Raw genomic sequence first — 24,732 nt, 5'->3', positions numbered from 1 at the left:
GTTACAGCATGTTGTATAGAATTAAAGGAAACTTTAACACAAAGACTGTGCCTGTTGCTGTTATAAAATACAACTTGCTCTGATTTCAAAGAGTATGTTGTAACAACTGGCCGCTATCATATACTGCATGCTTATATCTAGGCAGATGTAGAAAAAAACGTCACTTACAGAATATTTCCAGTCTTCTGAATTCATGCCATGAAGTACCACATGTTTTTATTCATGTACAGAATGATCATGGTTAAATGAAGCAATTATGGTTAAAACACTACAGATTTGGAGTCCCTTTACTCAATGGTGGATTAATAATGGGCAGCAATTTTAAAGGACAACTTGTGAGTTGCTGCTACAGTGAATAAACATGAAATATTAATTTGTGTGGACCATCTTGCATCCAAGACCTAGAGACATAAGTAGAAGTTCTCTGAGTTCCTCTTTTTACTTTCACTGGTCACACTGACATTGTTTGTAGGTCGAAACTTGTATTGGTTAAAAGGGATACTGTTTTTTATTAGATACAGAAGCGTTAAACCAGTCAGTTAGCATGTTGGTGTGTTAAAGAAGAGGTTTTAAAACTATAATGTCAGGACAGAGAATGCCTAGAAATACAGACAAAACAGTGGCCTTCGAACAAAGAAACACTGGAAGAGATGGAAGCACAGATAATGAGCAAACTCGAGGCTCTGTCAAGGAACAGTGTTCATTAGTGGGAGATACTGGAGAGGCTTTATCAGGTGCCTCTGTACAGTGCACTCTTCTGTGGGCTACTCAAACATAATTAGCTGCCCTTTTTAGTGGTTAATTGGGATTTCAAATGCATCTCCAATCAGTGCACCCCATCTAAGCAGATCCATACTGAAATCAAAAGCACCTGAACACATGCTCAAAAAATACATTCATTAATCATCTAATTTAGAAATACGGCATTTTATAAAAATATACCAGCAACTTACTTACATAGCCTTTTTATTATCCATTCCTACAATTAAACATACAGTACTTCATCGAGTAATACAGTTGTTTCAGAAAAATATCCCATGATTCATATTATTTCAGAATAAAATAAAATTCTTAATATTTTTGTCATTTGTGGACTGGAAATGCATTGCTTGATTGTGCCAGGTACTGGGCATGTGCTGGCATTATGTTATGCTATCTCTGTTTCGATTAAAGCAAATTAAGTGAAATGGGAAGACTTCTTCCCGCAGATTATATGCTTAGTCATTTCTATTAGATTTTTGTTGTTACACCCTCAGTGACATCAAAACATTCCCAAACAATCACTAGTCTTTTTCCAAACTTCTGGCCTCATGCACCCAAGTGATTTTAAAGCGATTGTGATATTGTTTTATTAAGACTTAGTTAAGGGGTGAAACAGTTTATCATAAGCCATAATGCAGGATTTTGGATTCAAATTTTCCTTTGAGCCTAGCCTTGTTAATTGATATTTACTACTAGCTCTTCTGAAACAATAGAAAGATTGAAGTTTTCAGTGTTTTTAAGTGTAAAACTTAATCAGGTTTACTTTTTTATGTTCCAAAAACCAACATTTTTTGGTGAAAACAAGTGCCACATCTCTCTCTAGTTTGCTATATATTGTTCTTCTAGAACAAAATCTTTTCTCAATGCAGTTTGCTCCCAAACCCCTCTATAGTTGCTTGTACTTAACCATGCACTGGAGAATGCATTATTATGGGTTCATCCAAACAATTTCATTTATTATGAGGTTGTACTGAGGTTGAAAATGAAGCATTATGACTTGCTGAAATAATACACTACCAAGTACAACTTTCAGATAAAAAAAAGATATAACATCCTTTTCTTTTTCACAGGGAAGGCACGTTAAAACCGGACAACTTGCAGCGATTAAAGTGATGAATGTAACAGAGGTATGCATTTTATTTTTGTCTTAGTGCTAATATTGAACAGCTAAATGTTATGAGACCATTACTTTGATTTTGGCTTAGTCAACTCTGTATTTCTTCTGCTGTGCGTGAACTGAAATGGTGGACCATTGCTGGGACATATAAGAAGCAACATATTTCTGATTGAGGAGATTGTATTTTAGTTTCATATGAGCCATATATCTAAAAAAAAACATACTGACATATTCTAGACATGAATCTTTGTTGCTTGACAGACCCTTAAATGATCTCTAAATTTGGTCTTCCCAGCTGGGAGCTTTAAATGACAGAATCTTACATTACGAGTTGTGATGGTATTTTGCAATATGATGCAGTTTGCTATTACAGTAACGACGAGTGTATTGTAGTATAAAAAATACATGAAAGCTTAACTAAATAAAAAAAATGTTACAGCAGTTAATAAAAGGAAAGTTAAGTGGATTATTAATAATTCTCTATGATTGCTAAGTCTTTCATAACATTTAAATCCTGATGATTTCAAGTTTATTTATCTGTTTCCAGAGATAACAAACATATTATTTCCTGCAGTCCTGTGCGGCTTTTTCTGCACCCATTGTATCCCCTTCCGTCATACAGAATCCATTCCTTTTGTTTATCTGAGCAAACCCAGCTTGTTGTATTCATTGTGACAGCTAAGAGAATCCTGCCAGCTCTGCATAAGAACTTTTCTCTTGTTCTAAGTTACTAAGATGCCTATTTAGCAAGGCACCAAAGCGGTACCTTTTCATTCTATCTTAATTTGCAGCATTTCTTCAATTGATTAAGGGGGTTATTTATCAAGGTCTGAATTTATCTCAGTATTTCTAATATCCAACTCCAAGCAACTCCGAATTCCTGAATGGACCTTATTTAGAAAATAGGGTTGAGCAAAACTCCGTATTGTTCGGAGTTTTCCGCAAAAACTTTCAGAGTTTTCAGAGTTTTTGTGCGCCTAAACCCCGAAATCATCGGATATCGGTACAGATAGCGCAGACACTGGGACCTTCGCCATTGACTTATACAGGACCTTGAGAGCTTTTAGATGCCGGGGTTTCAGATTTTTTAGACCATCGGACTTTAATACATTTCGAAAAATTCATCGTTTTTTGTGGTTTTTTGCCCTGAAAACTACAAATTATTTGAGGTTTGGATATTTGGAGCTTGATAAATAACCCGCTGAAATCTTTATTTTTGCCAAGCAAATTGAATACACAAGTTATTGCAATTTTTTAAATGAATCACAAGGTCTAGTTTTGACTAAATATATTGACAAAGACAGAAAATAGGTAATAGCAGGGGTGACTCAAAGCCATGACAGGATAAAAATTCAGGCTTCTTACTGAGGCAACAGGATTGACCTAATCCCATAATGAGGCTATCCAATACAGCACAACATCACCTCTTTTCCTCTTAACACATAGCAGTACAGTAATAAAAGATCTAGTAACCCATAACAACCAGATTTTTCATTTCTAATGTCTGACCAGTATATGTTACATGGTAACTATTGTATGTGTTACTAGATCTAAATGCTGTGACTTATAAGTGTTTATTTCTGTAAATAGATAATGGAATTGTGGTGAGGTGTTAATTTGTTGTCCAATTTCCACAACTGCTATACTAGTCTGGTCAGTGAATTTATATGTTTTGTGTGTGTGGTTGTTTTGTGTGGAAAATCTTCACAGTTTTGGAAATTGTTGCTGTGTTCTACATTTCCCTTTAGAGATATTAATCCTGATGTCTTAAATCATCTCTAGTTTTTTGAGATTTGTGACACCTGCATACGCTATATCACCTTTTAAAAAAGTGCATTGAACAGTACATGCACATAATGCTTTTTTATCCCCCATTTAGTGATATGGTGTAACTGGCAGGTGAACGTTATTATAGGTTGAGATGATAGGGTGAAGCAGTGGTTGAAAAGATGGAAGGACAGAAGTTAACTCAACGTTTTTTTAGCTGGTGTTGCTGGGTATTATTAAGCATGTGTTCCATGAAAAAATATATTGCTATAGGTTATAGACAGGCCTTAATTTGTTGTAACATTTAAATAATTTTACTTGTAAAATATTTCACTTCTTCATTGATACAGAGGAGTCAACATGCTCGAAAAAACTGCAAAATACATATTTTCCCAAAAATTTATTTTAAATGACTTATGTAGTCAGTTTAGCATAAGAAACAACTGTATATGGTATATTGGGATACTGAGGAATTCTTTAGCCTCTCTGTTCCCAAAATACCCAGTAAGCCTATCATGTCTCTGATTTGCCCCAAACCCTGTACATTTTCCTGTAAGCCTAGCCACAAGACCATGAACCACAAGTACCCAACTTATATAAAGACAACTAAGACCTATATATAAGAAATGCTTGTTGTTTCTAACCGTTCTTTTACCACTATGCTTTTTGCCAATAAATATGTGATCTTAAAAATCTCCTGGTACCCTTTAACTGCACAAATAGACTGCAATATTGATTCATCTGGTGTACACAGCTCATACCAATCATTTCATGGAAAAAAATAGCATTGTGTATGTTGCATATTCTTTAGTTAAGACTATTCCATGTGTATGTTGTGCCTGCATTAAAATATACAGTATTGTTTTGTGCATGTCATTTATTAAGGCTTTCCTAGGCCTAGGGGTTAACTCTTGTTATGCTTTTAACCGGATTAAATGAGTGTAACATACTTTACAAATATAAAGGGTTAGGACAATTCTGGTAGTCTGTGAAACAATGTGTCACCATTGCAGTGAGAAATGGGTTAGTGAAATGCAAACAAAGGTTTCAATTTAGTGCAGGGAGCAAGATGCACTTGTGCTGAAGTGCCTATGGCCTGTGCCATTGCTGCATTTGCATACCTCCCAACATTTTGGAAGTAAAAAGAGGGACAAAAAATTTTTTCCACATGTAGCGCAGCAATTTTTTGGCCACACCCCTTTCTGTGGCCACACCCCCTAATTACCATGTTTGTTTTACAAAATTTGGCAGGTTATGAAAGTTTGAAGATATTTCTCCTTATCTAAACTGTGTTTTTGTGTCTCAAAATTGTTACAAAGTATCTTATTTGCACCTGTGGCTGTTCTGTGCTCTCTGCTAAAAGCCAATTAAGTGAGAAACTTTGTTTCTTTTTCTGGCTGTTCAGTGCAGAGAAAAGAGGGACTTTCCAGTACAAATGAGGGACTGCGGGTTGAGCTGTCAAAAGAGGGACTGTCCCTCCGAAAAAGGGACAGTTGGGAGGTATGCATTTGGCGTCTTGTGTTGTATAGCATTGTACACAGTCTGAGCTAGCTGCAGGATGCTCCGGTCACAGAGAGGTCAGCAGGACTTCAGTCAGGAAATGGTGCTGTATCATCTTTCAGGGCGGGTGTGGTATGAAAGTCCCAAAATGAGAACGGTTACTAGAAGTGGCCTGTATTTTTTTTGTCAGTGCTTATGAAGCATTATTTGAAATCCCCCTTATCTCTCAGCTTTAAACATCATTTAATAGAGAATCTTCAAGTCAAGTAAGTCTCTGTAGTGACAAAACCACAAGGCCACAGGCAACATCCTGCTACAACCAATATCCCTTGCATGGATATGGAAAGTAATTTAGAGAGAAATTACAAGTACAGTACACATGCAGGCTTTACTAAGGAATAGCAACAATGGGATGCACTCCTGCATTGTGTCCCCAGATCCCCAGGTGCCAGTTATTTGTTCCTGGTAAGGCATATATTACTATTTAAACCTCTAATGTACTTGAGGACACTAACACCAGAGGGGGCATGGACAGATAGCAGCAGTATTGAGCAGCTACATGTCCAAGATATATATTAAAAGACATCAAAAACCAACACAGAGGGACTTATATCTTCAGTTAGTGTATTGAAAAAATTGCATGTACAACCGACATTTTAGTTACCATTGGGACCTTTTTCCCAATGGTAACCAATGGAAAACAATGGATCCCACCCAGCAGAGTGATCAGGGAGAAGAAGTCTAAGCCTGACACCCTATCCACTGTGGTCCCTTCACTAAAGGCAATCTAAGAGCCTTGGGAATCTACTCCTTTTTCTCCTCACTATCTTACTCTCCTAGAGAGTACTATAACAGATCTAATACTGTCTCTAACTAACCTTGTTCATGGGGTCCCTGCTCCTCGACTCAGACAAGTACTGGTCCTTCTAGGGCTAAAGGGCTTTACCGGGCCTTGGTGTACCCAGGCTCAGTGGGAAAATCCAGTTGGTAAGGACACAGGACTCCCTGAGATTGATGTGGCGATCCTTAACATGGCCCCTTAACATGATCACCCCGTCCTAAGTCAGCCTCTGGGAAAGATGGAAACCCTATATACATAATATATATGTAGTGACAGAGTCTTTCCATAATTTCAATTTCCATACCTTAAAACTACTAAAAATCATAATCATTAACGAAACCCAGAGAACTGATTTGCCTCCAATAAGGATTAATAACATCTTAGTTGGGTTCCAGTACAGGGTGCACTGGTTTCTGTGCTGCCATGTAGTAATTTTCTTTATTAATTACTAATCAGGCTTATATTGTGACATTTCTATTCTATGTGTACTGTATGTTTAGAAGTCGGTCCCTAAGCTCAGTAAGTTACAGCAGCACAGAGCATGTGCAGTGAATCAGCAGAAAAGAAAATGGGGAGCTGCTTTTGAGGCACAGATCTTCCCTGCTAAAAGGCTATGGTTGCCTTGGGCTGGTACAGAAGCCCAAAATATCATTCACAACATTTCTCGCTACTTCTTTAGTTAGGCTTTAGTTCTCATTTAAACTGATTTATTTCAAAGTATGCATTCAATTTAACCAAAATGGCTAAAAAGGTACTTCTAATAAAAAAAACAATAGTACTAAGTAGGCAAGTGGGGTACTACAAAGATTAATGTATAAAAAACAAACAGCACTACAAATATAAGTTCACTATAACTGCAATAAGATTTCAAAAAGGAAAATTCACATTACCACAATATTCCTGTTTAGGATGGAAGTTATAGTGTAAATGATTATATAGTTCCTCAGCCTCCCTCTGGGAGAAGTTGTCTCCCAATCATATCTGTATCATTATACTTAAAGCCCAGTACTTTGTAATAAAAATGATGACTATCTAGAGATTATTGGAAATGCAAGTTGCCATTCTTTGATTTATGGGCAAAGATTCCAACACTGATGGTGGGAAAACCAATATTGCTTAAGAATCAATTTAAAAATCCAAGGGTCATTATTATTTTAAATTCTATCACAGGAACAGTTATCTCATATTACACATATACCTTGTCCATATGTTACAGAAAGCCATCAGGGATATGAGCAAAAACTATAATATATGCGAGTGGCATAGCCCCATTCTGTCAATGGCTCCCCAGAGTTGCTCAAATCTCCAGAGGAAGATTGGGGACGCATCATAAATACACCACTGCTACAAGTTCAAGGGATGCCTTCTGTCAGCCCTGGATCAATGCAAATTATTCCATGCACTCATAGAGCCTAAGGAATTATAAATTTGCGTTTAGTGGTTTTCAGTAGGAAAAAAAAAGTAAGCAGCTTACCGTTTTATGCTTGCCTACTGTGGCACAATCCTTTACTTAGGTATGGCACAGTTCAAACAGAATGTAACACAATAAAAAACTAATTATCCCAAGAAAGAATAAAACAACTGCATAAATCCTCAATGGTTTAGTAATAAATATGTTTACTTCTTAAACTTTGGATGCCACTGAATACTTTCCCCAAGTGATGTATAGTTAACTGTGGGAGGCCCATTTATCAAATTCATGTGCGTTTTTTTTTTAACTCTAATATACTCGATTTTCCTTGAAATTTGTTTGAGAAGTTATTTGAGAATTAAATCGAATATCTAAAACACAAATTTTACCGACTCTAAAACTCGAAACGAATTCGACTAAACTCGAATCGAGTTTTTTCTCCAAAAAAAACTCGAATGTCAGGAAGGCTAGTAACATCTTCAAATTGGTCACTGGATCTCTCCCATTGACTTATACATGAAATTTTACCGACTCGAAGACTCGAAACGAATTCGACTAAACTCAAATCGAGTTTTTTCTCCAAAAAAAACCTCGAATGTCAGGAAGGCTAGTAACATCTTCAAATTGGTCACTGGATCTCTCCCATTGACTTATACATGAAGGTGGCAGGTTTTAGGTGGCAAATAGTCAAATCTGAATTTCTAAAAGGGCAAGGTTTAATAAATCTCGAAATTTGAATTAAAATTTGAATCCAGTTTGGATTATTCACAATTCAAATTTGAGAGTTTTGACCATAAAAAAAAATTCTAATTTACAATTCGACCCTTAATAAATCTTCCCCTTAGAGTTGGCTAGAACATTTACAGAGTGAAAAAAATTACACACCCACAATTATTTCTGATCCCTCAATCTGGTGTCTTTCTTGTGTCCTCCCCTGATTTACATTTATTTTTCTCTTCTAGAAGTAGCAGGCTCTCTATCGGGCCTTCAGCGGCTGAATCAAACACATTGTACAGGCTTCAGTCCAGTTACATGGGCTCCTATTAGAGCATTATAGCAAACACTCATTAAGCAATTAAGGGTCTCAACATGAGAAAACTGAATAAAGCCCACCTAGCAGCAGGCTTGGAAGGCAGGCAAACCAAACTACATGAATTAAAAAAAATATACAAATACATGAAACATAAAATGTAGAAATTCTGGTTGCCATTATTATTTCAATTGCCAAAAAAAAACACTAAAACATCCAAAATAAACAATACGAGGCTCCTTCTTAATATGGACATATTTTTTTACAAACTGAAATCACACTTTTATTGTGATTCATCCCTCTGAGAAGATCATCACAGTTGCTGTGGAGAACATCGTAATAATATTTTATTAGACAAGAGTTTGTTTATTACATTGTTCTCAAATGCCATTTCTAATAAGCTCCATCTCTGTGTCTAATTAAACCAGATCATTATGATTTTGTTTTTCAGGAAGAAGAGGAAGAAATAAAACTTGAAATAAACATGCTGAAAAAGTATTCCCATCACAGAAATATTGCCACGTATTATGGGGCATTTGTGAAAAAAAGTTTGGCAGGCCAGGATGACCAACTATGGGTAATAGTTTGGAATATTTCTTTATAGAAATGACCATATTCATGAAAAAAGAAGTCCACCAAAGGACAAGGGGAGTTGGCACATGGCAGAAATTCTGTGCACCAGATTCTCCTTTTTCGGGACAGGAGCTTGGTCAGAGTTGAATTTGTCCATTCACTGACTGAGACATGGCAGTAATAAGATTACTACTTTTTGTTGTTTATAATTCAGATTGCAAAAGCCTCCAAGAATTGAGTATTCTGGCTAGGTTGCCATACAAGCAGATCTGTGGTCAATTTGGCCCCACACATGGTGAAGTTCAAACCAAAACAATGTACTTTTCATCTTCGTTACCATTAAAAGAATTATATATAACACAGAGTACACTGTTTTTTATAGCTGGTGATGGAATACTGTGGAGCAGGCTCAGTTACAGATTTGGTGAAAAAGACCAAAGGCAACTGTTTCAAAGAAGACTGGATTGCATACATCTGCAGAGAAGTTCTTAGGGTAAGTCTGTGGTTTTTAGACAGTTTGGATGCATGCCTCTTGTAGTCTAGCATCTAGTTGTGCCTCCTCTTAGCCCATACCAAATTTGTAGATATATGTAAATATTATTTTACGGTAGCACAGCTATAGTTTCATGTCTCTCCAGATTCCTAATGTCAACTTTAGTCTTGATCTTTAATTTGATTGGGATCCTCTGCAGTAAGTTCATCAGCTTCTTAAAAGGCCACCATACTTTAAAGCAACCATTGAGCTCTGAAAATGGGAAAACCTATACTTAGTTTTAGTGTGCAGCTTTCTGTGTTCAAGCTATGGCCAACATGAGAAGGTGGGTAAGGGGCAAAGCAACTAAACGTTACCCTAAACAGGGACAATTGTAAAACTAAATACATAATTTACTAATTCTTTCATTTAATTCAACAATACACCCTAGTTTAAAATTGCGTTTAGTGACAAGCAAAAATTTTCACCAGCCATAAATTGGGGGAGCATTCTGCATTTTGACAAATAAAATAAGTACTTTGTCATGTTAGTCAGCAGTTAATGGTGATTGCTATGAAGAATCAATGAGACAATAACTTCATCCACTTTTCCTGCAAACCTGGCAGGCTGAAATGCTGCTGAACATGTGGATTTCCACTGTATTTCCCACTGGTCATAACTCTTTGGCCACAAGGTCCTGGTTTATATAATAGTGTAGGAGGTTAAGGTTATGTGAGGGGATAAGGGAGGTGGCCTTAAATGCAAGAAAAAAACACCAAGCTAGAGCACTAATAACTTCAAAGAATCTATTTGAAACAGTAGAAGCAAACATATATTCATTTGTATATTTTTAACTAAGAGGCTCTTCTTTTGTGCTACATGCAAATGTTTTTTTCTCTCCTTGCATAGTACTTCTAGACTGAAATCTTTTTTAGTGTTCCCAGAGAGTTTGTGCAACCACAGAAAATAAAGCACTAGCATACTTGTGAAACCACATTTAAAAACAGCTGTTCGTCCATATATAGAACAGGCAACATCTATCATTATATTTCCTATAATCCTCAGATAGAAGAATATTGTAAAGTGATGTTATCTTGACAAACAGTTAAAAACATTGAGATCTCTTCACTAAAGATAGAAAGAAAGGCATGAGTTATCACATAGAATACAAGGTAATAAAAGTCAGCAATAGAGGGTATGTACTGGCCTAGCTACTGGAAGAACATTCCCTTATGATTCTTCATAGCTACCACTAACCCCATTTCAGCATGGTATATATATATATATATATATATATATATATATATATATATATATATATATATATATATATATATATATATATATATATATATATATATATATATAGTGCCCTTTAAACTTGGAGTTGGATGTTGTCATTAAATAATCAATTAAAAAAATCATGTGCATTATGCATTTCCCTCTGATGTTGCCATTTGTCAGAGCGGAATTCAGTTTTTTTAGTTAAACAATAATCACTATGAACCAAGAATACAAAATCTAAATTTAAGTCCTCATGTTAGTAAGGGATTCCAGAGTTTAGTATTTAAATCCCCTTACACCTACACATGTTTATATGAAAAAGATTTGCACTTACACTTTAAGGAAATGAAGTAATAAAACCAGCACATACAGTATGCACTTTAATTTACTTTATTGAAGGTATTGTACCAGGGGTTTGTTTTTCATGTTTCCTTACAAAACTCATCAGGACAATGTAAAACAACATTGCATGCCTCCCAACTGTCCCGTTTTTCGTGGGAGAGTCCAGATTTTGACAGCTTAGCCGGCAGTTCCGGATTGTTACTGAAATGCCGACTTTCTCTTTGAACTCCTGCACTGAACAGCCAGAAAAAGATACACAGTTTCTAACTTAATTGGCTTTAGGCAGAGAGCGCAGAACAGATACTTAGATACTTTTGTAACAATTTAAGATAAGCAAACATACTACTGTAACAATTTAAGATCTCTAGGTGAAAGTGTGATTTGCAGCTTTTCACCTTCATTAGCAACGCATAAAATAACACAAAAAAAACACAGAAATGTGTTCAAACTTTCATAACCTGCCAAATTTTGTAAAATGGACATGGTAACTAGGGGGTGTGGCCACAATAATGGGAGTGGTCAAAATGTGTTGCCCTCCATGCAGCAAATCTTTTAGTCCCTCTTCTATTCTATTTCCAAAATGTAGGGAGGTATTAGGATTATGGAGTAGATGTAGTTGAATACAGTCTGAGCTGATAAGAACATAGCATATAAAATGTCAGTGCTATGGATTACTGGACCTGCTGCAGGGTTGCTACTTTTATTACATTACAGGGACAGAGCTTCTACAATATATTAACAAAAGTGTTTTTTAATGCTCAGAAACTGTCCTCAGGCTGGGGCTCCATACTGACTTGAATATCCTTCAATGATGGTTTTGCATTATACTGCCAAGTCCCATTTTCTGAAGAGAAATTTAAATGAAGTTGTTTTTGTAGGGTTTGGCACATCTCCATGCGCACCATGTAATTCATCGGGATATTAAAGGCCAAAATGTTTTGCTGACAGAAAATGCAGAAGTAAAGCTGGGTGAGTTTCTGTTAATCATATGCTTAATACCTGAAATGCGGCATGTGAAATATAAATCATGTTGTCTGCTAATGCACAAATCTGTAACAGCTCATAAGTTAACTTAAAAAAAGTTTATGTAAATCTAAGTGAATCAAATGTTATCTGCCCTGACCTGTTAGCATCTATTTATAGAGTTTGAGCTATGCACAAGCTCAGAGGTGCTAAATAGCAAAAGGGCAGTCACCCACAAAAACCCTTCTGGAAAAATCCTGTGGTGGAACTGAGAGGTTACCCGTTCCTTTAATGATTGGCACAAATGCAGTACACAAACAGTAATATACATGTAGGGGAGAGATGGTTAGTGTAAGAGCCCTTAGCCATACAGAAAACAATTACATCATTACTTAGAAGATTGTACAAAGTTACAGCACATCACATCACTGCATAGTAAGTGAGTACAGAATGAAGACAGAATAAATTTGCTGTTTGCACCCTATACACAATGCATAGAGTAATTCCAACCAGCACATTTATACCAGGAACATCTATAGATAGGAATAAGTGCTTCATATATTGCATTTTAATGGCCACATCAATTTTAGCTTGTAGCAAAGTATTACAATATTTACAATTTTTAAAACATCATTGTTCTTTAACAGTATTTAGAGTAATATTTTTTTTTATAAAAAATGGCATTCAAACCCAGAGTCATATATTTAGCACTTCCTTGCTAATTACTGGAACTGTCCATCTCTGAAACAGTTTGAGAAGAAGATCACTTCTGCACATTAGCCAATCTTTATTCTTCACAGCTGTGCTAACATGTGAGAACTCTCAAGTGGAGGCCGCAGAAAATCAATGCATGGCTTAGCAGTGCAAAGAAACAGGATGTTGGATGGTTTCTCTGCGACACACCCAAGGTTCAGTGTAGTCATAAAATGAGACCAAGTGTCTATAACGCCCAGGATGTTTTTACCTCCCTTCAGAATATGTGGTTTATTTTATACAACTGAAGCCTTGGTTGTATATTTTTATTTCTCATAGTATTTTTGAAGAGATGGGCGTATGAGAAACCTTTGCCCCGATGAAATTATTTAAGCAGCGCTTACAATTGTAAAGAAACAAACAGATAGCATAAAGCACAGGTTTAGGCTTTTTAATCAGTACAGCACCTAATATGCAAAAGTGCTAGGCCTTGAATTAATGCATTATTATCAGTCATAAATAATCCCTTCATCATCTGCTTAGTATATAAAATGTACAGTAGACACAAAGGATACATGTGCAAGTACTCTTTCCTGTAGCATTAAATTGATAGCTATAATGTAGAGGTCTGCCCGTGACTTTGTGGGAAAATATAGGGAGTTAAGTGCTATATTCAGCTCCAGCTCAGGAAATTTTCCACAAACCTGCAATTCCTAACCTCTTTGCGCTTTAGTAGAACATTATATTTGGACAGTTTATGTACAAGTAATTATTGGAGCGTGTTTGGAGATGATTGGGAAATGTTTCAGGTAAACCTCAGCAAAGCAACTGAGCCGTTTGATCGATGGCTATAAATACATAATTGATGGTTGCCTGAGAAAATGTGACATTCTTTTATTTCCATCTCCACAAAGATGCTATTTTAGAATTAGTTCCCCCCACACTGCAATTAGCTTGAATGAGCCATATGCTGGTTACCATCACTCAGAAAAGTTCTTCTATGAATTAGAATTGCATGTGTGTGTGTAAAAAGGCTTTTGTTTGTTTCTGAAAAAAAGGGATGCTAGGAAATTTTTGCTTGATTAATTATATATCAATGTGTTCTATAACAGCATTCCTGCTGCAGAAACAGGAAAGTGTATTTGGTTGTACAGGGCCAAAATAAAAGAAATTGAAGACCTGGGAAATGCAGATGAAATTGGGACCATACTGGGATTAAAGTTGTATGTTCAGCATGTAGTCAACTAGCTGTTGATCCACCACAACCAGCACCTGTAACTACTAGTAATAGGACTCATTCTGCTGCCTGATGTGGCCCTTCAGCTGTTGTTAGACTAGGACTATGTGTGAGGCCCTGGGCAGTTGCCTCTATTTGCCACGCAATTGAAGATTATCTTGTTTGCCAAGATCTTTGCCTTTTTGGCCACCCACACACTTGATTGATAGCCTGGGGAACAAGGTTCACATCATGCTGTGGACCTATAGAAATCCATCAGATTAGGACCACAATCAACATACTGATGTGGTCTATGGTTTAGATGATATATTTCTCAAAATGTTGGTTGGGCAGCCCCAAAGACCAGAGATGATCTAATAAGCTGCTGAATCAATCTGGGAGGGTGAAGTTAGCAGCTTTTATCAACCCCTGTATGGCCACCTTGAGCTTAAGTTATGCTGCTATAATGTCAACTAAATAATTAGTGGCTGGTAACACTATATAGAGGTGTCTAATATATATTTTACTATTTCACTTTGTGCAGCTGGCCATCACTAACTTTATATTACAAAGCAAGACTAAGGGGCAGATTTATCAAAGGCCAAAGTTCGAAGTTAAAAAAACTTCAACCTTCGAATCCAAAGAGACCAACCGATTTGAAGTAGTGCTACTTCGATTTGAAGTTTTTTTAACTTCGGCCTTTGATCTCCCAAACTCCCCCAATTGCCTCCAAACAGGTTCTAGGAGGTTCCCCATAGGCTAAAACAGCACTTCGGCAGCTTTTAGGCAGTGAATGGTCGAAGTCGAAGTTTTAAAGAGACAGTACATGATAAATTTCGATATTCGAATTTCAGAGTTTTTTTCAACTTGGAATCGAAGTTGGACTATTCGATGGTCGAAGTACCCAAAAATTACTTTGAAATTTAAAGTTTTTAACTTCAAACCTTCACTGTGACCTTTGATAAATCTGCCCCTAAATGTAATATGTGCTTTTTTTTAGTATAGTGAGTATTATAAAAGATTACCCTGCATACAAAGTTTTAAATTGTAAAACAGCAGTAAAACAGACATTTAAAAAACTTTACCCAAAAATTTAATTTTTTTCATTCCCCATTTTGGATGATTTTGCAAAACAAAAGCCTCTAGCTCATTTCCTTTCAAGGACCACACACATTGGGCATGCCATATGGATAGAGTGACAACTAATGCCAATAGAAGTTCTTATTGCATTTTAGTGCTTTAAATATTGTGTGCAAAAATAGCTGCATCAATACCAGCAATTACCATGGCCAAAAGTCGGTAGCATTTGGAGCTGGTTGATGCATTTGGTCACAGCTACTACACTGGTCTCTCTCATTGGTGGTGCAAATTATTACGGTCCTCCTTGGAAGCCAGGGAAAATACACTTTCTGCCTTATTTAAAACATACCATTGTTACTCCACACTTGTACTTATAAGGAATGAGTTAAGAATACTCATTTAGAATTAAAGTTAATGTTGAAAAGGCCTTTGTTTGCCTCTGAAAAAAAATTCTTTTAGATATTCAGCTGAACCATTATATAATTCTCTTGCCTTTTCAATTGTATTCCCACTGCAGAGACATCCAAATCTCACTTGGCTAGCATACTAGGGATAATTAACTGTGTAGTTGCTTTTATGCCATAGGATATGAATGCCTGACACTATTTCATGCCTATTTTCAGTGGATTTTGGTGTGAGTGCTCAGCTGGACAGGACCATAGGCAGAAGAAACACTTTCATCGGAACGCCATACTGGATGGCACCCGAGGTCATAGCATGTGATGAAAACCCAGACTCAACATATGATTACAGAGTGAGTATTCAACCAGAGCATATTTTCACAAAGGAAGCACATACAGCTTATGTGAAAACAAAGAAATGCTTTGTGTCATTAGTCATCTCCTATTTTGATAAACACAGGACTTACCAGACTTTCCTAAAGGAAGTATGCTGACTGTGTCAGAATCACTTCCTAAGAGTTTTTCTGGGGAAGAGGTATTGTTAAATTACTTTCTATATACTCCCTGGGCGCTAAGGAGGCCTATGTGTAAATAAAGCACAATAATATAGCTGTTGTTTATTTCTATAGCAGCTCTTTATTTTAGTATGTAGAAAATCATGGCACCATTTTAAGTTAGACTACTAGACAATATGAAGAATTTTTTAATGTGTTTATGAATCACATAAAGCACTGCGTATCTTGTCGGCACTATACAAATAAATGATGATGAAAATGATGATGATCGTTTAGCTTTTTTGAATTACAATTGCATGGGTAGCACCATGATGGTTTTATAGGGCATTTTTTCTTACACTGATGGAGCTCACTAAACTGGTCAAATCTTTCTGCTGGATTTCACTGACCCTAGGTAATAAGCAGAGAGGGCTCCTGGGGCACAATCCTGGGAGGGAGCTTAGCGTGTGGGCAGCCATGTTGGGACACAAGCATCTGAATAACTTATTATGTTCATGCGTGTAGTGTGTGTAACATAGTATCAGTTGATGTGACCAGCATGGGAGCCATACTCCTCCTGAGGGAGGATTTTCTTGATAGATGACTATGACCCCTACAGTGGATAAAACAAATTTAATACGATCGTTAAGGCCATGGATGCAAAGATACCATTGTACAAAACAAAGATTCATACGATTTTCGGACCATGTATGGAGTGCCCCGACATTTTTCATACCGTTGCGATCGGTTATGCAGTCGATCAGACAGGTTAAAAGAGTTATATTGTCTACCAATAAGATCTCTGCATGTATTGCCTACCTGACTATATCAATGTGAGATTGTCACTACTATTTTTCGGACATACTGTAACTTTTGTATGATTGCTGTCTGTCAATTAATGGCATTCTGTGATTTGTTCTCTTTACTACTTTATTGTAATCTGAATGGTTAGTTGCATGTTGGAAATCTATGGCCAGCTTTACCCTTTAAGTGTTAAATGCATCTGGCAGTTAAATGCTGGTTTAACTAAAGGTCTGATTTATTAAATTTGCAACTTTTTTTTTTATTATTATGCGACAAAACTTCGACAATACCGAATACGAAAATACTCCAGCAAATACCTGTCAAAAAACATATAGAAATCAATGGCAGATGTCTCTTTTACAACTTGAAGATCTTTCATTGATTCGCGGTTTTTAGAGGTTTTTGGGTGTTTTTGACACTGACTTTTGTGCGAAAATACGGTTTTCTGTGGTTTTCAGCAACTTTTCCTGTTCGTGCTTTTTCAGTTCGAGTTTTTTAATAAATTTTATGACATTCGGGGTTTTAGAGAAAGTGAGTTTAGTGAGTACGTTTCAAAAACCTCTAAAACCACTAAAATGGATAAATACTTGATAAATAGATCGCTAGATTCACACTTTGAAGTTACTTCTAACTGAAAGCCAAAATAATTGATAAGCATTTGCCCCAAGCTTTGCTTTGTGACTGTCTAGTATTACATCAGTTCCCTCACTCAAGTGTTCCAGTGATAAAATAAAGCACAAATAAATCAGTATGTCTCAGGGGTCATATATTGTATTGTATAAGAAACTAGAGTCTTGAGCCCAGGGCATATGTTTTCTACACCCGCATGGTTTCCAGTTTACTTGTTATTTCTTTGTGGTTCTAAAACATGAATATAGACATCTGTTAATGATATTCTAGTAATCATATTTTAACATCGTACATTTGTTTACTTCTATGTTGCAGTTCATGCCTTCTAGGTCTTTAGCATTGTATTTATTATGCCAGAAAACATTAAGCAGATGGGTTTAATATATACTTAATAATATTTTCCAAAACAGCAATTTCTGTATTGTTATGGATAATGTTATGGATAATTTATAGGGATATTATAAACCACTTTGAAATTGCTGATACATTATAAAGTAAAATACATTCTATACAGGTCACATAACCCCCAGGTGACTTCTTTATAAATTGCAGTATGTAATTATTACCTATTCTATAAACCTATTCTAGTTTTAGGCTAGACTACTGTTTACACCTGTCACTGTCAGAGCCACATTATTGTTGGAGTGATGAGTAACTTAGTACTTTAAAAACCATTCTGTTATCTGATTACACTGCCTCATTTCCCATGATTTGTAGGAATTTATTAGTTTCACAACAGCTTGATAAAGTAAAGCAAACTTTATCTATAGACACAATTTCCAGACAGGGTATAAATGTTTTTCAACGTATCAGTTCTGCCTGTTCACTTACTTTTCAGAGTGATCTCTGGTCTTTGGGAATAACGGCAATAGAAATGGCAGAGGGATCTCCACGTGAGTATTGTATAATATCGCTGGTATTGCATCTCATTGCATCTCATCAGCAGAGCTAATCTATTACATTAAAAGAACTTTATGATTTGGCCTGATACACGCTAATCTCTCCAGACACAGAGTGTTTATTTATAATGATATATAACATAATGGAGATGTAATACAAGTTTCCAAAATGCAATGACTTTTCATACTTCATGTATACACATTCCTATGAGTGTTCTGTTAAATGTGAATGAAAGTGTATCATCAAATTAAGTTTTTGTTTAAAGGGGTAGTTCACCTTCTTAGCCCGTTCTGCCCCTTTCCAGCTTTCAAATGGGGGGAACTGACCCCAGCAGCAAAAAAAAAAACTATTGAAGCTAAAATGTTATCTTTATTGTTACTTTTTATTGCTTATCTTTCTATTCAGGCCCTCTGCAATTCATATGCCAGTTTTTCATTCAAATCACTGCCAGAGGCCTTCAGACTGCTTGGGTTTTGCAGTCTATCATGGGCTCTTAATGCATGCCTATGTTAAAGACAAATAAAAACATTTTCATACGAGTAACCATGTTTGAGTTTCAGGCCAATCATCTAACTATACTGCAATGTAGGCCATGCTACTCTTACCTGTTATAAAATGCAGTATATACAATTAAGAACTTGCTCAGCAACATATATGTATATAAGAATACAAATATTTGTTGGTTGGGTTTACTGCCACTTTGCTTTAATAAAAGTTTACTAGTATATATGGAAGTTGTCACCATCACTTAGGCAGCATGGGTAGAATGAAATATCATGCATTGCCTCCCCTGAGGCAAATATTTCATAATAATCCGAATAGCCCTGATCCATTATTTCCTCCCAATGCCATTTTGTTTTTCTTACTTTTGTACCTTTTCTGACATTTTAAATGTAATTAATATTGTCAAACAACTGAATTTGTTTGAAAACTAATTAGGCCATGTAAGTACTTGCTGGTAATTTTGCCTGATAATTTGTTATTTTTTTTTTTTTGCGCATGAAGAGTGCCAAACACGTCTCAGATAGTTTAGTATTGCATGTTTTAATATTTAAATTACAAATTATACAATCTTCCAAGCTGCCCTTGTAACTGTCCTCTGAGATAATTCTTAAATGTCACAACATTTAATCCAAACATTTTCCATTTGAGCAAAACAGTGACATTTCTTAAATGTCCTTTTGGGATAGCCAGAGCTCTAACTGTTTAGGCTGTGATGGATTTTACTGCACCAGCACAAAAATTCTTCAGGCCTCTTGAACTGAAAGGTATTCATATAATTTGAATCTGTTCTTTTACTGTTGCAGGTTATGGGTAAATTATACCATTTATTTGATTACTATTTTTCAGCCCTGTGTGATATGCACCCCATGAGAGCCCTGTTCCTTATCCCTAGAAACCCTCCACCAAAGCTGAAATCCAGGAAATGGTAAGCATAATCGCAGTGAATATACAATGTATATGGCAAGAGCTGCTGAATGCTCGCTGGGAATTCTGGGAGTTGCAGTTTTGTAGGTTGGCCTCAGGTTGGAGGCTTAAACAAATCAGTGAAGCAGTTTCATCAATAAAACATGCATACAGTATGTTGAATATTAATCATTTTGCAGATAAGGGACAAAGAATAAGGTCATACTGAGGGAAACAACATAATGTGTTTAATGAATAGTTGATGCCTGTAAGAGAAAGGATGAATTAATAATCATATATACAGCTAGATAAAAGCATCTCTGTTAATGTGGCCTATTCAAATCATTCTGATTAACCCGAATTCCAGGATTTCTGAAGAGCTATGACATTATTTATTAAATGGCAAAATAAACACATGTGCACATATATCTAGATCGATAGATGATAAATTAGATAGATATATAGATAGATGATAAATTAGATAGATAGATAGATAGATAGATAGATAGATAGATAGATAGATAGATAGATAGGTAAGCAAGTAAACGTGAGTAAAGTAATGGAAACACTGAAAATAAGTATTTATATACCCAAATTACCATATTGCCTATACAAAGGATAGTATGAATGAGAGATCTAACAAATTTTTAAATGGTTTGCTGCCTGAATTACAGTTAGATTTGTCACACGAATAGCAGTTAAGAATCATGATTCCAAACAAGAAGAAATACAGGAATGTGGAGCAGAGTCATGTTGCAGTATAAGCACTGCCAACTAGGGATGGGCGAATTTGACCGTTTCGTCAAAAATTCGCCTACGGGCATCAATTTTGCAGCGAAACAAGGCAAAAAAATTCGCCCATCCCTACTGCCAACAGGTATAAATGGATATTTAATGTGATAGTGGCTGCAATCCTACTAGTGCCTGCTCAAAAATGTAATGTATTCTATGAAGGCAACAATTGGGCATGTCCTTCACTAGCTGATAAGTAGCTTTATGACTTTGGTATCTCCATTACATTATCCACTCTTGTAAACAATGCAAGAGAAAGGAGTCAAAATAAAAAGTCCAGACAGAAGAGCAAGAGCACTAATGCATGTTATTTCCTTTCCTTCAGGTCAAAGAAATGCATTAATTTTGTCGATAGCTGCCTCGTTAAAAATTACTCCCACCGACCCACCACTGAAACTCTGCTGAAGCATGCTTTCGTTCGAGACATACAGAATGAAAGGCACATTCGTATAATGCTTAAGGACCACCTGGATAGGACGAGGAAAAAGAAAGGAGAAAAAGGTAGAAATAAAAGCACAATGGCTTAAATGTTTAAACAATGGTTGGCATACCCACTGGGCTCACTATTGTGCGTCTATAAAGAAATACACTATTTGCTCAAGCGATATACAAAAAATTATGGAACACACACACCACCCTCTACGTGGTATGACACTTATACAAACTATAACATTTATTTTCAGGTTACTGTACAATGTTCTGTGACAAACACAGCAGTGTACCTGAGATAGGAGGTTGTTCCCCCTGAAACATTGTACAGAAGCCTTTAAATAAATGGTATTGCTTCATAACATAACAAGTACAGTGTGTGCCTAATGAACACTATTATGTTACTGTAAAACATGGTGTTACAGAATTACCATCAATCAATGATGGGTACATCTTTGCTAATTGGCTAACAGAGATCCTAATTATCAATGGAGGCTTTACAACTTAAACGGTGTTAGTACTTTATTCAGGAAAAAAATGCAATATTAAATTTAACATTAACCCAAAATCAATGCTGATTTACTTACTTGCCTTCTAAAAGGAAAAAGGATAGCTTTGCTTCATCTCAGGTATTTCTTAATAGGATCAAGAAAAAAAGTGAGACAGATTTGGAAAGTCAGTTCTTCGCCAGGTCTCATAACAAGACTTTGTTCGCTACATTGTTTCAGCAGTGCAGTGAATATAAATAGCCAGAAAATTCTTTATATTTAAAAAATTATTACATCAATTTATACTGGAAAGTCGCATTTTCTTTCAGTGTGTAAAATTGTGGTTTTTGTGGTAATCCTCTTTAAAGACCTAGGCCCCTTTTGTATAATATGAAGTGGTTTTATTTCAGATGAAAACGGCTATGAATACAGTGGGAGTGAGGAAGAAGATGATGAACTCAATGAAGATGAAGGAGAACCAAGGTATTTATTTTACGAAACATAAAAAGACAATACTAAATTCTCTAAAAAGATAATATAAGGTAAACAGTTTTGCAGCATGCCGAGTATATCAATTTTAGCAAGACAGATAAATGGCAAAACTAATGTAAAAAACATGTATTGGCTGTCAAAGTCAAAGAAGATTAGAAAGTTACTTGTAACTGAAAACTTTAAAACATTGGTCTAGATCTTATAAACAATGGAAACATTTTCAACAAGCTCACACCAGAGGAAATGAAGTTGTCTGTCAGAGATGTAGGAGATGTTAAATTGACTTACAGAATAAGATTTTCTATCTGACTTTTATTTTGGTGGTTAAGCAAGGAAGAGAGCACTTCTGCATATCTGTATGTCAGGAATGACTTTTCCAGACACATTAGCTTCTATCATATGTTAAATACATCTGATTCTTGGCAAAAGCCATCTTCAGCTGCCTCGAGACGTTAAAGAGATTGGCAGATAGACTAGGCCACAAGAGAATCTGCTGATTTAGAGGCAAGATTTTGGCATGTGAGAAAAACGAAACACTTTTCTGAATCTAATGAGCTACTACAATTAATGTTTGATAGGGTTTTTTTTTGGCAACATTTGAAAAAGACTTAAATTGTTAAAGTGAATTTTAAACAAATGTTAAAAAAAAAAAAAAGAACGTGTATAAAAAGAGGCGTAGGGAGATGAGTCAATTGAAATGAAGATTATTTGGCAAGGCTTTCCGAAGTGAATTAAAGTAGCCTTCATGCATGTGAGAGGTACTGTGAATTTAGTTCCACATAAGCTAAAGGTTTCCAGGCTGGTCATATGTGTCATACATGCCCAGATTTGGTTGGACAGCTTGGCCAATTTTTAACTTAGTGCCTAATTGTTTTGGCAATTCTGTCATCTCAGGAATTGGTTGCAAAATACTTCCTTGCAAAATCTATCCTAACTGAAAAGTTCACCTGATATTGCATCGTAAGTGAAGGGTACAGTACAAAGGAGAAGCTGTGACTACTCTTCACTTCAGGCAATCAACAAAATAGCAGATGCTTACATTTAAACAGGTCACTGGTAAATTTTACCTGCTGATTGGTTGCTTTGGGTTACTGCACCTGGGCAATCTTAGTGCCTTTTATTACATAACCACCTATGTTGTCTAAGTAACATTTTTCCAGTGCTAAATATAATAAAGTAATATATAGCAAAGCAGCTGTTGGCCTACAGTATCTTTAAATGTAGGATGTAGCATGCCCTTCTTGCATGACAGATCTCTGTTGAGACAAAGCCTTGATAGAATAGAAAGTGTTTTGGTCTGTGTAATTGCCTAGTGAGGGGAGAATGAATTTCCCTATGTAAATCTGATCCAGATAATGCACCAGTGCATCTAAATCATATCAGTAGTTCACTGATGAGTCCTGTACTCTCAGAAGTTCCACCACTTACAGCCTGTTTGTGTCATACAGCTGAAATGTCATTTTCCCTCTGCAGCTGTGCCTTGGGTTTAATTGGCTCCAGTTACTGTCTAGTTCTCCTTGTTCTACTACAACTTTTGTGTTTTGCAAGGCTTGCACAGTCCCTCACCCACTGGGAGGTTAAATCTTTACAAGAGGGCAAAGGGAAAAAAAACCATGAAACTTTTCTATTTTCTTTTCAAAGCTCCATTGTTAATCTTCCTGGAGAATCGACTCTGCGTCGTGAGTTCTTGCGACTGCAGCAGGAAAACAAGAACAGATCAGATCCTCAGAGACCGCAGCAATTACAGCAGCAGCAACTGAAGGACCAGGAGAAATACAAAATGCAGCTCCAGGCCGAACGCCAAAAGCGCATCGAGCAGCAGAAGGAGCAAAGGAAAAAGCTGGAGGATGTAAGAACAAATGAAGTTCCCTTTGTACTGAATGCACACACAGCTGAATTGCTGGCTACTGGACATTGGGACAGCTACAACAAAGCTTGCCTTGGCAAATAGCACTACACCACTGCCAAAAACTTGCTGACCCCAGGCAGCGAGGAAATAGCCTTCCCATTCTAAATGGTCCTTTGTGCCAAAGGTCTAGTAGAAATAAAAAAAATACTGGTTGCTTTTAGCATATAGTTACCAGAATATGCGAAAAATAAGGGACACATCCACAAAATCCAGCTACATTTTAAATGCATTCAGTGCTGCCCAGCAACCTGCATTTATCAGAAAAATATAACCAGTGTGTCAAACATGTATCCAGTTATCTATGCTGGTTCTCATGGAGTTTGCTTTCAGTCTCATGCAATTCAGCATTAGATGCAGTAGTTGCATCTGTAGCCACTCCTATTGAAGTAAAATATTGCTCCTGACTGTATGATCAGCACAGGTCAACCATTAAGCATAATTGGCATCCCTTATTCAATAAAAACAATGGAAGCAAGTGCCATTGTACTAATCCATGCATTCAAGTGCAGTTGACTGTAATCCACCAAACTGCAATGAATATGAAAACACTACTTAGAAACAATCAGACCTGCAGTATTTTCCAGATCTGTCCTGAGGTTGCCCCAGGTGACTGTGCTTGTTTTCAGGAAATGTGCGTGACGGAGCCCAGGGTGGATCAGTAAAAGGATGAGCCATTCTGAAAGATTTAGATTTGTTGCTGATAGATCTGTTGGTGCTCCTGTGAGGATATCCTGATGACATGCGCTAATGGGGCAGCCCAAGGGCAGGCATGGAAACATGGAGTACAGCACTACACATGGTGGGGGGGCAAAAACGGTCTTTCTCCAATCAGTAGAAAGTGCTAAATCCTATATTACAATAGGAAGAACAACTGACCTTACTTGTCATATACAATTTATCAGATTTAGCCAACTGCCAACTCGGTACTGATTGAA

The 24,732-nt window shown here is 36.4% G+C and overlaps 1 protein-coding gene across 2 annotated transcripts in view; it reads left to right on the top strand.

The window, feature by feature from the left end:
* The window catches only part of LOC108698432 (mitogen-activated protein kinase kinase kinase kinase 4), a 109,174-nt gene that overhangs the window by 37,996 nt on the left and 46,446 nt on the right, over positions 1–24,732 (top strand). For both annotated transcript variants that reach the window (XM_018229917.2, XM_018229916.2), the window contains exons 3-12: positions 1,833–1,889; positions 8,880–9,005; positions 9,384–9,494; positions 11,978–12,068; positions 15,675–15,805; positions 18,219–18,273; positions 19,631–19,709; positions 20,805–20,980; positions 21,807–21,879; positions 23,530–23,737. In XM_018229917.2, coding sequence (XP_018085406.1) covers positions 1,833–1,889; positions 8,880–9,005; positions 9,384–9,494; positions 11,978–12,068; positions 15,675–15,805; positions 18,219–18,273; positions 19,631–19,709; positions 20,805–20,980; positions 21,807–21,879; positions 23,530–23,737 — 1,107 coding nt within the window. The remainder of the gene's footprint in view (positions 1–1,832; positions 1,890–8,879; positions 9,006–9,383; positions 9,495–11,977; positions 12,069–15,674; positions 15,806–18,218; positions 18,274–19,630; positions 19,710–20,804; positions 20,981–21,806; positions 21,880–23,529; positions 23,738–24,732) is intronic.

The sequence above is a fragment of the Xenopus laevis genome, chromosome 8L, assembly GCF_017654675.1.
Source record: "Xenopus laevis strain J_2021 chromosome 8L, Xenopus_laevis_v10.1, whole genome shotgun sequence".
In the NCBI taxonomy this organism is placed as follows: domain Eukaryota; kingdom Metazoa; phylum Chordata; class Amphibia; order Anura; family Pipidae; genus Xenopus; species Xenopus laevis.
The sequence above is the reverse complement of the archived record's forward strand: the minus strand, read 5'-3'. Positions and strand labels throughout refer to the sequence as shown.